At 44.1% G+C, this 15,417-nt stretch overlaps 1 protein-coding gene across 2 annotated transcripts in view; it reads left to right on the forward strand.

Moving 5' to 3' along the window:
* Positions 1 to 10,975, forward strand: part of CKAP2L (cytoskeleton associated protein 2 like) — a 57,502-nt gene extending 46,527 nt beyond the window's left edge. The window contains exons 8-10 of one of the 2 annotated variants that reach the window (XM_033948143.1): positions 573 to 611; positions 832 to 1,030; positions 9,485 to 10,975. In XM_033948143.1, coding sequence (XP_033804034.1) covers positions 573 to 611; positions 832 to 1,030; positions 9,485 to 9,710 — 464 coding nt within the window. In that variant the 3' untranslated portion in view covers positions 9,711 to 10,975. The remainder of the gene's footprint in view (positions 1 to 572; positions 612 to 831; positions 1,031 to 9,484) is intronic. The other variant, XM_033948145.1, reaches the window with a different exon arrangement.
* Positions 10,976 to 15,417: the final 4,442 nt, after the last annotated feature.

Below are 15,417 nucleotides of genomic sequence, written 5' to 3' on the forward strand. Positions count from 1 at the left end.
AACACCCTCCAGGGATTCAAGACAAAGTTAGACAAGTTCCTGCTGAATCAGAACGTACGCAGGTAAGGCTAGACTCAGGGCAATGGTCTTTTTGACCTAAGGGCCGCCGCAGGAGTGGACTGTTGGGCACGATGGATCACTGGTCTGACCCAGCAGCAGCAATTCTTATGTTCTTATGGGGGATCTGTTCCACGGGGGAGAGGAGGGCTGGTGGGCACCTGGTGGTAGAAGGAGTGGGCATCCCTCTGTAACTTTGTAACTTAAAGGTGGAGGGCCCAGTTGGCCAAAGCAGGAGGAAGTGAGCTTATCTCCTGCTGACGATCTTTGTGGGGTGGTTCAAGAACGTAGGGGTCAGGGAGGCCACGAGGTGGAGGGGCTGGATTTCATGGCAGAGGGACATGGGAATCCCTCGTGCTGCTTATTATTTTAGTGGGGCCATTGTGGCAATATAGCAGGCCGTCAGTAATTTTGGGTCATTTTTAGGGGTTGCTAGATTTAGTGCATGCCTAAGCAATGTTAGGGCATTGATTTTGGTGCTCATTTTAATACTAATGAGGTCATTTGCATGGCAGGGTCGGAGGCTGCAATGAATGTACGTGGAAAAGCCCACGGTAAGCCATTTAGTACATGTCAGTAAAATAAGGTCGATGTTAAACTAATTGAAATGGTTTAGCGACAATTGTTAGACCCACGGTGAGTTTAGTACATCCGGGCCTCGGTGTTCTACATATTTTCTCGATTTGTTTGTTAAGACAGTGTCCTCTGATTGCTTGATATGCATACTAAAGAGATTAGCTTTGCAGCTGCTTAAATTGAGTTTCTATCCTACAGCTGTTACGTTTGTACCTCTTCCTTGTGAGGACACATCTGCTCTCCCCAAAACTGCTGCCAGTGAAGGAGCATCTGAAGAGTTTCAATCTTCTTTAACAGAGAGAGCACAGAAAGTAAGAACACCTGGGGCCATCGTTACTAAAGGGTGGACTGGTGAACAGGGCTCATACCTGAAGTTCCAAGTTGGTGAAATTCCCAGGCAAGGAAATCCAAACTCATTTATACAGACAGGTCTTGACTATCCGCCAGCCTCTCGCTTCTGCTATTGATTAATTGGGGTGTTGCAATTTCTGGCATGCCATACTTTGAATTTTTGCTTGCATTTTTTTTTTTTTTTTGGTGGGGGGCTGCCTTGATTTTCTGCTTTAATGTTTTTTCAGAATTTGACCACTACTTCCTGGGTCTAATTTAGCTATATTGCAGGAACTGTACAAGTGGTGATCACTGTTCCTCTAAACTGAATGGGAGTCCTCCAACTATATTGCTGCTATTGGGAGTTGGTGCTTCAATATTGTGATTTTAGTTGTTAGAGAGAGGACGGGTTCCCTGGAGTCTTGCAGAGATTGCCTGTCTCTCATTATTGAAAATGTGATAGTGAAACAAAACACCTCACTGTCAGAACTGTAGGTGGAGGACTTCTGCTCATCTTAGAAGGAACTGTGCCAGCTTAAACCTAACTTGATTACTTGAATTATAAAAGCTGCTCTACAGACCTATACTTCACATGAGTAGATGAAGAGAAAATCCAAGTTTATTACAATTTTGGTGTCCTGCGTTATGGTATGAACTGCCTAAGCAGTTTAGTCTAAATTTTAGAAAAGGGGAAAGGTGTGCATGACTATGATGTTAACATGAGTGAGGGCAGTGAGTAGAACTACAATTTCAAATAGAAAAGTGGGGAGACATGAGAGCATCTCTGCATCTGCTTGAGATCCCCCTCCAAAAGGAATATGAGAGGAATCTAATATAATAAAACACTAAGTGCGCATGCGCACTTTTAGCCCGTGCTTCCCTGATCCCTAATCTGTCGCGCTGTGCCGGCAAGAGTGTGCATGCGCACTTATGTCACCAGGACTCCAGCTGGGACCACAGCCAGCTGCTGATCGCCTCCACAAGTGAAGTACAAGAAAACGAGGGGTCTGTCCGTCAGAGCTGCTAAGAAGATAGCGCGCTGCAACCCCCCTCCCCCGTTGCACTCTCGCGCATGTGCTCGGTGCCGCCACAGCTCCGGCTCTTTCCCGCCCTCCAGACTTGCTGTGGGAGCTGCAACGATTAACACCTCCGGCCGGCCCTGGGGGCCGCCTTTCAGTCCCGTCAGGGCCCGCCTTCGCAACGTCCTATTTCCGCGCGGGCTGGTCACCACCGACTCGCACCCGGCACGGGTGGACGGACACAATGTAAGCGATGAGGGAGGGAAGAGGAAGCTGGCGAGATAACGGGCCCATGGGGGAGGGGCTAGAGAGGTAATACAGCAGCTAAGGAAGGGAAGGGAGACTTTGCCATTTGGAAGGAGGATAACGGGCCTGAAGGGAAGGGGCTAGATAAATACAGGACCCATGAACGGGAAGAGAGATAATGGGCAACAATGGACCGGAGTGACCAGGCCGGATCATAACTGGCAACCATATTCTATCAAATTTTGCTTGGCTACTGCACAGGGAAGTGGGGGGGATAGAAATGTTGCTGCATAGGGGGCAGGGAGAGACACAGAAAGAAAGACAGACAGCGGGAGGGAGAGAGACAGAAAGACACAGACATATTCTAGAACCCATTAATGTAACGAGCTTAAAGACTAGTATCATATAATGGGTTACAAATAAGTGTCCATAAACAGAAATGTCTTTCTGTGCTTTGAAGCAGTCTAAGGATATCTGTAGACTTAGCAGTGAGGAGAGGGAATTTCAGATCAATTGCTGAATGTGTTCATGAACTGTAACTCAGTATGATGGGATGATAAGTTGATTTTGGTTGGTAGATCTGAGATCTCTGGCTGGAATATAAGGAATAAGATATACTGGTTCTCCAAGTGTGAGAACATTGATTTTGTTACATATACAGTATTCCCCCGGTCGGTCGCAGTCCCGGTCATTCGAGATAATTTTCCTACCGCGAACCACCAACAAGGAGAGGGCAGCGGAAGAGGCAGGAAAGAGCAGCCAGAGCGCCGGCGAATGCAGGAAATCACTTACTGTATGCTCTGACTGCCTCTTCCCGCACTAATTTGGGCCTTATCCAATCAGGAGCTGCTTTGACACACAACTCCTGATTGGTAAGGTCCGACTTAGTGCAGGAAGAGGCGGTCAGAGCATAAAGCAAGTGATTTCCTGCACTTGCCGGCGCTCCGGCTGCTCTCTCCTGCTCCAGTCTCCCCCATGAAAAACCGTATTCGCGGTTTTTCAAGATTCGCGGGGGTTCCTGGAATGGAATCCCCCATGAATATTATAAGAACATAAGAAATGGCTTCACCAGATCAAACTCTAGGTCCATCCAGTCCGGCGACCCGCACCCGCGGAGGCCAAGCTAGGTGTTCCCTGCTGAGAAACCTTGTTTACTCGTATCCCCCAATGTGATTTGCAAGAAGGTGTGCATCCAACTTGCTCTTGAATCCCAGAATGCTGGTCTCCATCACGACCTCCTCAGGGAGAGCGTTCCAAGCGTCCACCACTCGTTGTGCGAAACAGAACTTCCTAATATTTGTCCTGGGCCTGGTGCCCTTTAGTTTCAGTCCATGACCTCTTGTCCGAGTCACATTTGACAATGTGAATAACGATGTTTCTTGCTCTATTTTATCAAAACCTTTTAGTATTTTAAAAGTCTCTATCATGTCTCCTCGCAGTCTTCTCTTCTCGAGGGTGAACAATCCCAGTTTTCCAAGGCGTTCTTTGTAGCTCAAATTCTCGATACCTTTAACTAGCTTCGTGGCTCTCCTTTGCACCCTCTCCAGTAGGGTTATATCCTTCTTTAGGTAGGGAGACCAGTGTTGAACACAGTACTCAAGTGTGGTCTGACCATTGCTCTGTAAAGCGGCATTATGATGTCCGCCGATCTACTTGTGATTCCCTTCTTAATCATGCCCAACATCCTATTTGCTTTCTTTGCCGCCGCTGCGCATTGAGCCGACTGCTTCAGGGTCCTGTCTATCAGTACCCCCCAGGTCCCTTTCTTGTTCACACCAGTGTCACACCTAACATTTTATATTCATGTTCCTTGTTTTTCTTACCCAGGTGCATCACTTTGCATTTTTCTATGTTAAACTTCATCTGCCAATTTTCTGCCCATTTCTCTAGCTGGTTCAAATCTCTCTGAAGTTCCTCTCTGTCCTTTTGTGTCCCAACTACCCGACATAGTTTTGTGTCATCCGCAAACTTGATTAAATTACTTGTTGTTTCATCTTCTAGGTCGTTTATGAAGATATTGAACAGGATGGGCCCAAGAACCGATCCCTGGGGTACCCCGCTCGTTACCTCTTCCCAGTCTGAGAACTTTCCATTTATGCCCACCCTCTGCAATCTGTTTTCCAACCATTTGCCTATCCATCTTAGTATATCTCCTTCTATTCCATGGCTTTGTAGTTTCTTCAGAAGCCTTGCGTGGGGAACCTTGTCGAACGCTTTCTGGAAGTCCAAGTATATTATATCCACCGGTTCACCGCTATCAATTTGTTTGTTCACCTCCTCGAAAAATTGAAGTAAATTAGTCAAACATGACTTCCCCTTCCTGAAGCCGTGTTGGCTAGCTCTCATCAGGTCGTGATTTTCCAGGTGTTGCTCTATGCTATCCTTTATTAGTGCTTCAATCATCTTCCCAGGAACCGACGTAAGACTCACAGGTCTATAGTTGCCCGGTTCTCCTCTCGAACCCTTTTTGAAGATTGGGATGACATTTGCTATCCTCCAGTCGTCTGGTATTTGCCCGGTTTTAATTGATAAGTTAGCTAGGGATTGTCATAGTTCTCCGATTTCAAGCTTAAGCTCCTTTAGCACTCTCGGGTGAATTCCATCTGGTCCAGGGGATTTATCACTTCTCAATCTGTCGATCTGATAATATATCATGTTCAAATCCACATTTACTGTGGTGAGGCTATCCTCATTTTCTCCCTTGAATACTCTCCCTGTTTCTGGCATTGATGCAGTATCCTCCTTGGTAAAGGCAGACGCAAAGAATGAGTTTAGCCTATCCGCAATCTGTTTGTCTTCCTTGATGCACCCTTTTCTTCCTTGGTCGTCGAGAGGGCCCACTGCCTCCTTAGCTGGTTTTTTTCCCTTTTATGTATCTAAAAAAGGGCTTGAAGTTTTTGGCTTCTTGCGCTATCTTTTCCTCATAGGCTTTTTTGGCGTCTCTTACCGCCTTGTGACACTTCTTTTGGTCGACCTTGTGACTGTTCCAGGCCTCCGTTGTGTGCTCACGTTTCCATTTTTTAAAAGAGCTCCTCTTATCCCTTACTGCATCCTTCACCTCTTTAGTTAGCCAAGCTGGTTCTCCTTTGTTTTTATTTCTCTTTCCTTTGGGTATCTGCGGAATGTAGAGATTCTGCGCTTCGGTGATGGTATTTTTTAGTAGGGACCATGCTTGATCGACCGTTCTGATTTTGGCTGCCTTTTTCTTGAGCCGTTTCCTAACCATGACTCTCATGCTGTCGTATTTCCCTTTTCTGAAGTTAAAGGTTGTCGTTTTAGTCTTGGTACGTTTCCCCTTCCCGATGCCAATTTTAAAATTGATCATGCTGTGATCGCTTGTCCCCAACGGAACAGTGACCTCTACATCTGTTGTCCTTCCAGTTATGCCATTTAGGACCAAGTCCAAGGTGGCAGTTCCTCTTGTCGGTTCTCCCACCATTTGTTCTAGGAAGCAGTCCCCTATCATTTCCAGGAACTTGGATTCCCTGCCGCAGTTTGAGGTGCCTAGGTTCCAGTTTATCCCGGGAAAGTTGAAGTCTCCTATGATCGTTACGTTTCCTGCTCTACATCCATTGGTGATTTCTTCTAGCATTTCTACGTCTGTTTCTTCCTTTTGTCCCGGGGGTCGATAATAGAGGCCAATTTTCGTTTCAGCCTCATTTTGTCTAGGAATCTTTATCCAGAGGGATTCCAATTTTTCTTTCCCTTCTGTCTTCCCTTCTCTGATAGACTCTACTCCTTCATGGACATACAGGGCAATACCTCCCCCTTTTTGCCCTATTCTATCTCTTCTGTATAGTTTGTATCCCTTTAGTACAGTGTCCCATTCGTTTTCTTCGTTCCACCATGTTTCTGTTATACCAATGATATCCAGTCCTTCTCGTCTTGCTATTGCTTCCAGTTCCCCCGTTTTGTTTCCCAAGCTTCTGGCATTCGTGTACATACATTTGAGCTCCCTTTGCACATTTCTGTGCACACAATTGAGTTCTCTTGGGGGAACCTTCTTGGCTTTTTTAGTCTTCTCATCCCTTTTTGTATCCATTTGTGCTCTATCACTGATACTTTCGATTTCAGCATGCTCTTTCCCTTTGTCAGAGCAGGCACTTGTAGTTTCTTCTTTGGGGGCTCCCGATGCCCGGGCCATCGACTGGTTGTCGACTTGTCGGCTCTCCCCTGACCTTTAGTTTAAAGCCTTCTCAATGGTCTTCTTCATATTTTCGGCCAAGACTCTTGCTCCTTGCTTGGTGAGATGTAGGCCATCCCTTCTGTAGTATCTGCTACTTCCCCAGAACGCCGTCCAGTTGTGCACGAAGTCGAATCCCTCCTCATCGCACCATCGTCTCATCCAGGCGTTGATTGTTCGCAGTTCATTGTTCAGTATTGGGAGAGTACTGTACTTAAGATGTCCATACATTAGGTTATCAGCTCATGCTCGTGAACTAATGGTAGAAGGTTGTCAATTGCATTTTTCAGCTCTTCCTTCATCAGCGGCGTATAGAAGTATAGCGCCCTCTTTAGTTTTTCCTTCTGCAAGCAAACCAAGAAGAGGCATTCTGCTATGTTCAGTTTTTATTATTTTTGAGTTTTTTTTTCTTTCTTTTTTAATTCTTTATTCATTTTTACAACTTACAAGTGCATCAGAAAATGACATTTGAACTTGGAATGAAATTTAACCCCTCCCTTCCACCCTTCCATGACTTATGATTTGAGTCTTTTTTTCAGTCCGTTTTGGGAGGCTTTGGTGCCAGAAGACTCCATATTTGGGGCTACTTTGCCTGGGAGAGGATGCAGACTACACTAGGGCAGTTTGCCGCTCACAGGGCAACCCCCAGGTATACCTAATGAGCTAGCCTGCTTTGTTACCTTGAGGCTCGGAGTCCTTTCCCCTGGGAGCATGCTCATCTTCTGATTTATTAGAGGCTTGAGCACAATCTGTGGGGCCCCTCTGTGAATCTCTTTGGGTTTCAGGAAGCTGGCTGCATTTTATTCTCCTCCCCCCCCCCCCCCCCCACATCACGCCGTGAAGATTTGTGGGCCACGAGTTTGAGACCACTGATCTAGTCTGCCCATCTGCAGTAACCATTAACTCTTCCTCTCTCTGAGATCCCACGTGCCTATCCCACACCTTTGGTAAGAGTCTCAATGAGTTTATGGCCAGCATGGTAGATCGCCGCCCTAAATGTCTGCCAGATAATAGACCTCACCAACCCACTGGAAGAAGCAGAGGCAATTTTCATCCTTCACGATGGTCCCACCAATTCTATGCAAGTTCCTCAGCTCAAAGATCTTATCAGGGGTCCAGACAGCAGTTTGTCAATTCTGGACGCCAACAACTCTCAGGGTCTCTTGTCACTATAACCTCTAGAAATAACAATGACGCTGTTGAGTGTTGTGCTCCCAAACATTGGCGAGAGACTGTCGGCCTTTTGGAGGAAGTGGGAGCAAATTTCTTCAGACCGCTGGGTCCTATATCTTATTTGAGAGGGTCACAAGATCAAGTTCTATCGCTCTCCTTCAGATCTGTTCATCAACTCTCCAGTCGGACTGCTAGAAAGAGGCCAGAGTTCAAGCAACAGTGCAAAGGCTATTTGATATTCAAGCCACAGAACCAGTATCCGAGGAAGAATTGGGCTTTGTCAGATAGTGCCCAAGAAAGGTACCAAAGACTGAAGATGGATCCTGGACCTAGTCTGTAAATGTGGCACTGAGGGTACATGGAAATGATTCAGTCCGTCATTGCAGCGATGGCTCCAGGGGAATTCCTAGCCTCCCTAGATCTGACAGAGGCATACCTTCATATTTCCATTTTCCCAGACCACAGGAAATACTTGAGATATGTCATTCAATTACATTTTCAGTTTGCAGTTCTACCCTTTGGTCTGGTGACAGTCCCACACACCTTCACCAAGGTGATGGTGGTCCCAGCTTACCTCCTTAGGATGGGAATACAGGTGCATCCATACCTAGACGATTAGCCGATCAGAGCCCCATCGAGGCTGGAGGGTAAGCAGGCAGTGTATCAAGTTGTGAATCTACAGGATGTGGGCTGGATTGTCAATTTTAATAAGTCATCTGGAGCCGACCCAATTCCTGGAGTATTTGGGGGTTTGTTCAACCCAGCGAAAGGCTGCATCTTTCTTCCCAAGCTAAACAAACAGAATTTCAGGAAGCAGATGCCTAGAGATGCCAAATCCCATAGCCTGGCATTACCTTCAAGTGATGGGCTCTATGGTTGCTACCCTGGAGGTAGGGTGATGCGTCAAAACCGCGGAGGACATATGCATGCTGCCGTTTTGAGGCCTTCCTTTTTGCGCTCTAACCCCCACTACACTTAGAAGTCATCATGCTCCTTTTGGGGGGGTTTAAGGGGGGAACACACACACACTACAATGAAAACTCTCATTCGGGAGTTTTCAGTGCTGGGAGTTAGGAGAGAGAATTGCAGTTGAAGTAAGAGATGGAACTGAGGAGACCTTGTGATGGGGGAAATTCTGTAGAAAAGCACTGCAAATAAACTGCAGAATTCCCCCAGGAGTAAAAAGTGCAGTAATAACTTCACAGTCATTTTTCATGCTGTATAGTGAAGGATCAAAAAGAAGAAAACCACAAGGGATAGGATGACATCACAAGTATAAATAAAATCCAATAAAAAATTGTGCAAGACAATTGGCTTTCAGAACCATAATAAGTTCATTCAAAAGTCCATATAGAAATGGCTCAACACGGAGCTGTGTTTTGGCAGAAAAAGCACTTGCCACCGGAGTCAGAATTTTAGTGTCTGCAATTGCCATTAACAAGTAGCACTTGTCTTGTCATATTGCAGACACTAAGATTCTGAATCCTGAGGCAGGCGGTTTTTCTGCCATAACACAGCTCTGTGTCGAGCCATTTCTGTATGGACTTTTGACTAAACTGTTTTGAAAGGCCAATTGGTTTGATGCTAACTTTTCTTATAAAGTGAAGGATTGCTGGAAAATTGTATAGATTTCAGCAGAGGAGAAGCGTTTGGCGTTCTTTTATGGTTTGAATCTTGCTTTGGAGGAGAAATGCTATTAAAACATGATCCTTAGCTCGAAGCAAACAAAATGCTGCTACTATAACTGGCAGGAAAGTTACCATATTGGAAGACTGGGAATGTGGCAGAAAATGGATTCCTTTCTAGTTATGTTCTACATTGCTCCTGAAACTGTGGAATCTCTCGTGGATTGACACATAGCAGGCTTGTAAAAATTGTCCTTTCTTTCCCATGCATGCAGGATGAAGGGAACTCCTGCTCTCCAGCACCTGAAGCTATTGACCCCAGTGCGACGTTCAGTACGAATTGAGCATTCAGTTTCACACTATCCAGATATCCTTCAGGAACATGACACTGTTGTGGCCTCCCTGAATGAGCTGCTGGACATGGAAGAAACAAGTGCATTTGTATACCGTCAAAATGAGGCCTTACCAAAGGAGATAGACACTCAGATCCTTGGATTGTAGATTTTTTTTTTTTTCTTAGAAAACAGTAACATGCTTCTGTGACCACATAACTAGGCTTACCTCAGTTTCACAACAGATATACAACATTGCATTATGCTTAACAGTATTCTGACAAGTGGCAAAGCTCACAAGATTAGAGAAGACAGCGAGTTTGAAAAATATCATCCACTTATTACCCATTTGTCAATTGTACAGTGAAGCAGCTGCATGGCTTTGTGCCATGGGCTTTGAATAGGGGTTCAGAAGCATAAATTTTAAAAGAAAATGATTTGTAAACATGTTATCAATTTTTACTCAAGGATGTATAAATCTTTGTACAGTAAAGAGAATGAACTTGTCCATCCTTCAAAAACACATTTTAATGTAAATGTACTCTTTCAGAATTCTATATATACATTATGTTATATATGTACAGCGTCTTGTTTATAATTAAACTGTTGTGTATGGAATATGTAACCAAGTGTTCAGAAACTTTTTTCTCTCTGATCATGGCAATTACAAAAGTGGGGTCATAGGCTGACTTTTTACAAGCTAAAATACTTGGTACCACTATCTGCCAACAGTTACAATGAAGTTTAGGGATGAACTGCCCTTGCCCACGCTACCTTAACTTTAAAAAAATTCAAATCCTTCCTTGCTCTTAACAGAATGCTATGGGGTCCTTTTATCAAGGCGCGGTAGGGGTTTAACATGCAGAATACCGCGCGTTAAACCGCCTGCTGCGCTAGTCGCTAACGTCTCCATTGACCAGGCGTTAGTTTTTTTTGCTTGCCGTGATGAAATGTCCGACGCGCTAACCCCGCTAGCGCGGCTTGATAAAAGGACCCCTATGTTTTCTTGGATATATGTTTTTTTTCCCACTTTTGGAATCTATCTTGAACTTTAAGGTAAAACAGAATATGAATGCTTATATTGAATTAAAATTGCATATTTAACCAATTCTTCTCAACCCAGTCCTCTGGACATATCTTGCCAATTGTGTTTTCAGGATATCTACAATGAAGATGCATGAGGCAGATTTACATACAGTGGAGGTGCATGTTCATGTAAGTTGTAAGCCTAATTTTGGGTATCCTGAGAACCTGACTGCTAGATGTGTCCTGAAGACTGGGTAAAAAGCCCCTGCTCTATGGGGTTATGAATGGTGGAAGACATTTTAACAATATGAAGATAATGAGGAGTCAGATTCCAGTGTACAGCCTTAAATGTATTCTTCCCCTGTCTGTCTGGTCCCGCAAAAATAAATAAATTTTCTCCTGCAGCCATCGGAGCCTGTTGCTGTCAATGTGTCTGCTACGTTTCTTCAAGTTCATCATCCATAAACACAGAAAGATGAAAAAGAGATTCAATTAAACATTTATTAAAATGGCCTTTATTGCCTTCATCTAATCTTTTTTTTTCTGGGGGGGTTGGAATTCCACAGACGGGGTCCAGCTATTGGAAGGTCTGTTATGCTGAGTTTAGTACTGTACTTGTAATTTTAATTGCAGAGATGCAACAAATCCAAAAGAACGCCAGATGAACATCCACTGTACCTGAAAAGCAGTTATTTTAAGTAAGGTAGGTCCCCAACATGCACATACTTTAAAACTAATCACAACCCCTTCCCCCCCAACCCTTACAAAAGCATGAAAGAGGTTTTTAGTGCGGGCAGACATGCTGAATACTCGGCGCTACTCCAACGGTCATAGAGTTCCTATGAGTGTCGGAGCCGTGCAGAGCATTCAGTGTGCCAGCTAGGGCTAAAAACCTCTTCCGTGCTTTTGTAAAAAGGGGGTACATTTTTTAAATTGATCCTCTGATGCACTCAGAGCCCAAGGCCCAAAAGTGTTCAAATGTGCTCAGCTGATAAGCATATAGGTACACTACCTGTATCTGAATCATCTGTAAAATCCATAATAAATTTAATAGAACCCCCCTCCCCCCAAGTATAAAGAAATAACAGTAATCTTTATGGAGCAGAACAATGCTTGAAAAACTGCCTAAATCTTCCATGCTGAGCATCCTAAGAAGTGGATTTGCTTGTCAGTGGTATGAAGGACTGGCAAACCGAGCAGCAATTGTGTAGCAGCTTCAGAAGAGTAAAAATAGTCCATCTGTAACTGCTCGTATATATTCTATTGGTGAGGATCAGCACTGCATTTATCAGGTACCATTGCAGGGATGATTTCAGCAGAGAATATCTCTTAAGTATACACTTTGAGTTCTATGACTATAATTTACTGTCTCTTGGTTGGGTTCTGGATATAGCGCAAAGCGGCTTTTTGAATTTTATCAATTTAACACCAATCATCTAATATTTCAGTAAACTAGAGTGGTCAATTCAGTACCCCAAAAGGAAAACAATATGACAACTTTTTCTTCAGTTTATAAATAATTTGTATAGGCAAATATTTTTACATAGATGCAACATTACAAATTAATCAAACGCAAGTCTTCTGTATAAGCCCTGGGAGATCCTTTTTAAGTGGCATCCCCTCTCTGCCCACACACACAAACAACCATAGCTGGTACAATAGCTGGAAAAGAGGGTGAGTACCTTTTTTTTTTTTTAAGTACATTGACTGATATATTGGAATGGTAAATATGCCTGTAAGTGTCCATACTAATCAGAAGCAGAGGCCTTTGGCTGAATATTGCACTTGGATTGAACAGTAAGTCTTGAATCCATAGCTTATAACAGCCATCCATGAAGATGCAGAAACACCTACATTAGCTATAAATTCAAGCCTTTCTGATTATTCCAAAAGTACAATTCCAGCCAGATGCTCCTTATCAAGATGGGCATTCTTATTTTATGACTTAATAACCCGCGTGTGTACATCTTTTAGTTGCTAGTGGGTGGATTGAAATGTGGAGTGGGTGAGATTAGGGAGAACTGGGTGTTTTGTATGTGAATTACTGGACCTACACCCACTTTCTCTCGCTAACTCTCAATCATGTCCCCTACTTCCTTATTTGCTTATCCCTCCCTAAACTGTTCCCCTGCACTCTACTACTACTATTTCTAGAGCGCTACCAGACATACACAGCACTGTACAGAGTCGCAATGGAGACAGTTCCTGCTTGAGCTTACAATCTAAACCAGTGTTTCTCAACTCGATCCTGAAGGTACCCCCTTATCAGTCAGGGTTTCAGGATATCCACATTGAATTTGCATAAACTTGATTTGCATGTACTGCCTCCATTATATGCAAATTTCTTTCATGCATATTCATTGTGGTTATCTTGAAAACCTGACTGGCAAGGGGGTACAGATAACAGGGGAAACAAATCCACAAGAAACAAAGCAGCAAAAAAATGAGTGGAATTGTCCAATCAGAAAGGTGCACAAATAAAAGTGTCTTTCAACTCATCTGATTGATCTTTATTCATCCAAAGTCACTCGACCCGACATGTACATGTTTCGGCCCTAAGGCCTTCGTCAGGAGTCTGTGGGAGTGAGAGCATGAGAAGTAATTTCCTGAAACATATACACAGGAGACCTAGAATTCAATTTATAAATCCACTTCCTGTGGAACCAGTTGGATCTGTTAGGAGACCGTGAAATAGCAAATCCTCAGCCAGCCAAGTATCAGCAGTCTCACAATGTAAGTTCCTTCAAACAGTCCTTTCCAGACTTCACTTCCCCGGGTTCCCCGTAATCCACGACTAGGGAACTCTCCTGGAAAGTGTTTCTTGAGGCTGATATCAGCCTCTAGATTTAGAAGCCTCCTCAGTCTGGAGTTTATTCACAGAGGTCCTAGGGTGAAAGGAGGCTTCTAAATCTAGAGGCTGATATCAGCCTCAAGAAACACTTTCCAGGAGAGTTCCCTAGTCGTGGATTACGGGGAACCCGGGGAAGTGAAGTCTGGAAAGGACTGTTTGAAGGAACTTACATTGTGAGACTGCTGATACTTGGCTGGCTGAGGATTTGCTATTTCACGGTCTCCTAACAGATCCAACTGGTTCCACAGGAAGTGGATTTATAAATTGAATTCTAGGTCTCCTGTGTATATGTTTCAGGAAATTACTTCTCATGCTCTCACTCCCACAGACTCCTGACGAAGGCCTTAGGGCCGAAACATGTACATGTCGGGTCGAGTGACTTTGGATGAATAAAGATCAATCAGATGAGTTGAAAGACACTTTTATTTGTGCACCTTTCTGATTGGACAATTCCACTCATTTTTTTGCTGGCAAGGGGGTACTCCAGGACTGGGTTGAGAAACACTGATCTAAGCAGACAAACAGGATGCCAGGGTGGGGGATACAGGATGCTAGGTTGGTGAGCAGTGGAGATGACCTATCAAAAAGATGGGTTTTCAGTCCGCTTTTAAACAATGTAAGAAAAGGGGTGTGCTGGCTGAACTCTGATAGTTTATTCCAGGCATATGGGGCAGCTAGATGAAAGGAATGAAATTTGGAATTAGCAGTGGAAGAAAAGGGTATGGATAAAGGGTATAAACAGCTTATTTGAGGAACAAAGTTCTCGACATGGGGACAAATTTTTCCTTGTCCCATAGGAACTAATTTTCCCATCCTGGAGAGTTCTTTCCCTGTCTGGTTCCTGAAAGCTCTGTTCTCATTTGTACAAACCTCAAACACTTTAACATCATTACTGTTTGAGGCTTGTGCAACTAAGACAGAGCTTACAGTAATGGGACAGTGACAAAACTCGCTGGGAGGGGGAAATTGAGTTTCTGCGGGGACGGGGAAAAATTTCATGAGATCTATTAGCATACAATGAAAGCTGTGCATGCAAATAGATCTCATGCATATTCATTGGGGAAATCCTGAAAACCCAACTGGATTGCGGCCCTCGAGAAGGGACTTTGACACCCCTGCTGTATAGGAATAATCCAGGGTTTGGTGTTTTCACTGAGGTTTCTTGGCAACACTGTAGCTGTGGGTCTTTTTCTCTGTATACTGCAGGGTAGGACTGAGGTATGAAGTGGCAGAGCTGTCTGGGGAGGAAGGAGGGGGAGACACACTGATATACATAGCTAGGATGCAATGATTCCCAACCCTGTCCTGGAGGAACACCAGGCCAATCGGGTTTTCAGGCTAGCCCTAATGAATATGCATGAGAGAGATTTGCATATGATGGAAGTGATAGGCATGCAAATTTGCTTCATGCATATTCATTAGGGCTAGCCTGAAAACCCAATTGGCCTGTTGTTCCTCCAGGACAGGGTTGGGAACCACTGCTATAGGACAAAGATTAGGTGCATTAGCAAAGATGTGTGTGCAGATCTTTGTAGTAGAGTATCAGAGGGAGCTGTGGGACATGATAAGAGATACTGACCAGTTCTTGTATGGTGCCCCCTATACTGCTTCATGCTGGTCAGTTCTATATAATGCTCACATTCCTAGCTGTTATGTTTTCAGTAAAAGATGGGGAGTTCTAATAATGTTTGAAAGCCTAAAAACTCGGTGAACTTCTATCTTTGTCCTGAGCTACCATGTGAAGCTTCTCTAAACACAATCCCTCTTCTAGGAGTGTTCTATATGGATTACACAAAAGAAAGATGCCAGTGCCATGGGTACTGGTGCTATAAAAATAATAATAGTAAGTTTAAAAACTCTAACTTTATGCAAGAGAACTTAAACACAGCAAAGCTCAGGCCTCTGCTGAAAAAAAAGAAGAAACGGAATCATTCCTCAGCCATCAAAGGACACAGCACACATGATTCTTAACTGCAGGTCTTGCTTTGACTATGCAGTG

Source organism: Geotrypetes seraphini, chromosome 6, assembly GCF_902459505.1.
Source record: "Geotrypetes seraphini chromosome 6, aGeoSer1.1, whole genome shotgun sequence".
Lineage (NCBI taxonomy): Eukaryota > Metazoa > Chordata > Amphibia > Gymnophiona > Dermophiidae > Geotrypetes > Geotrypetes seraphini.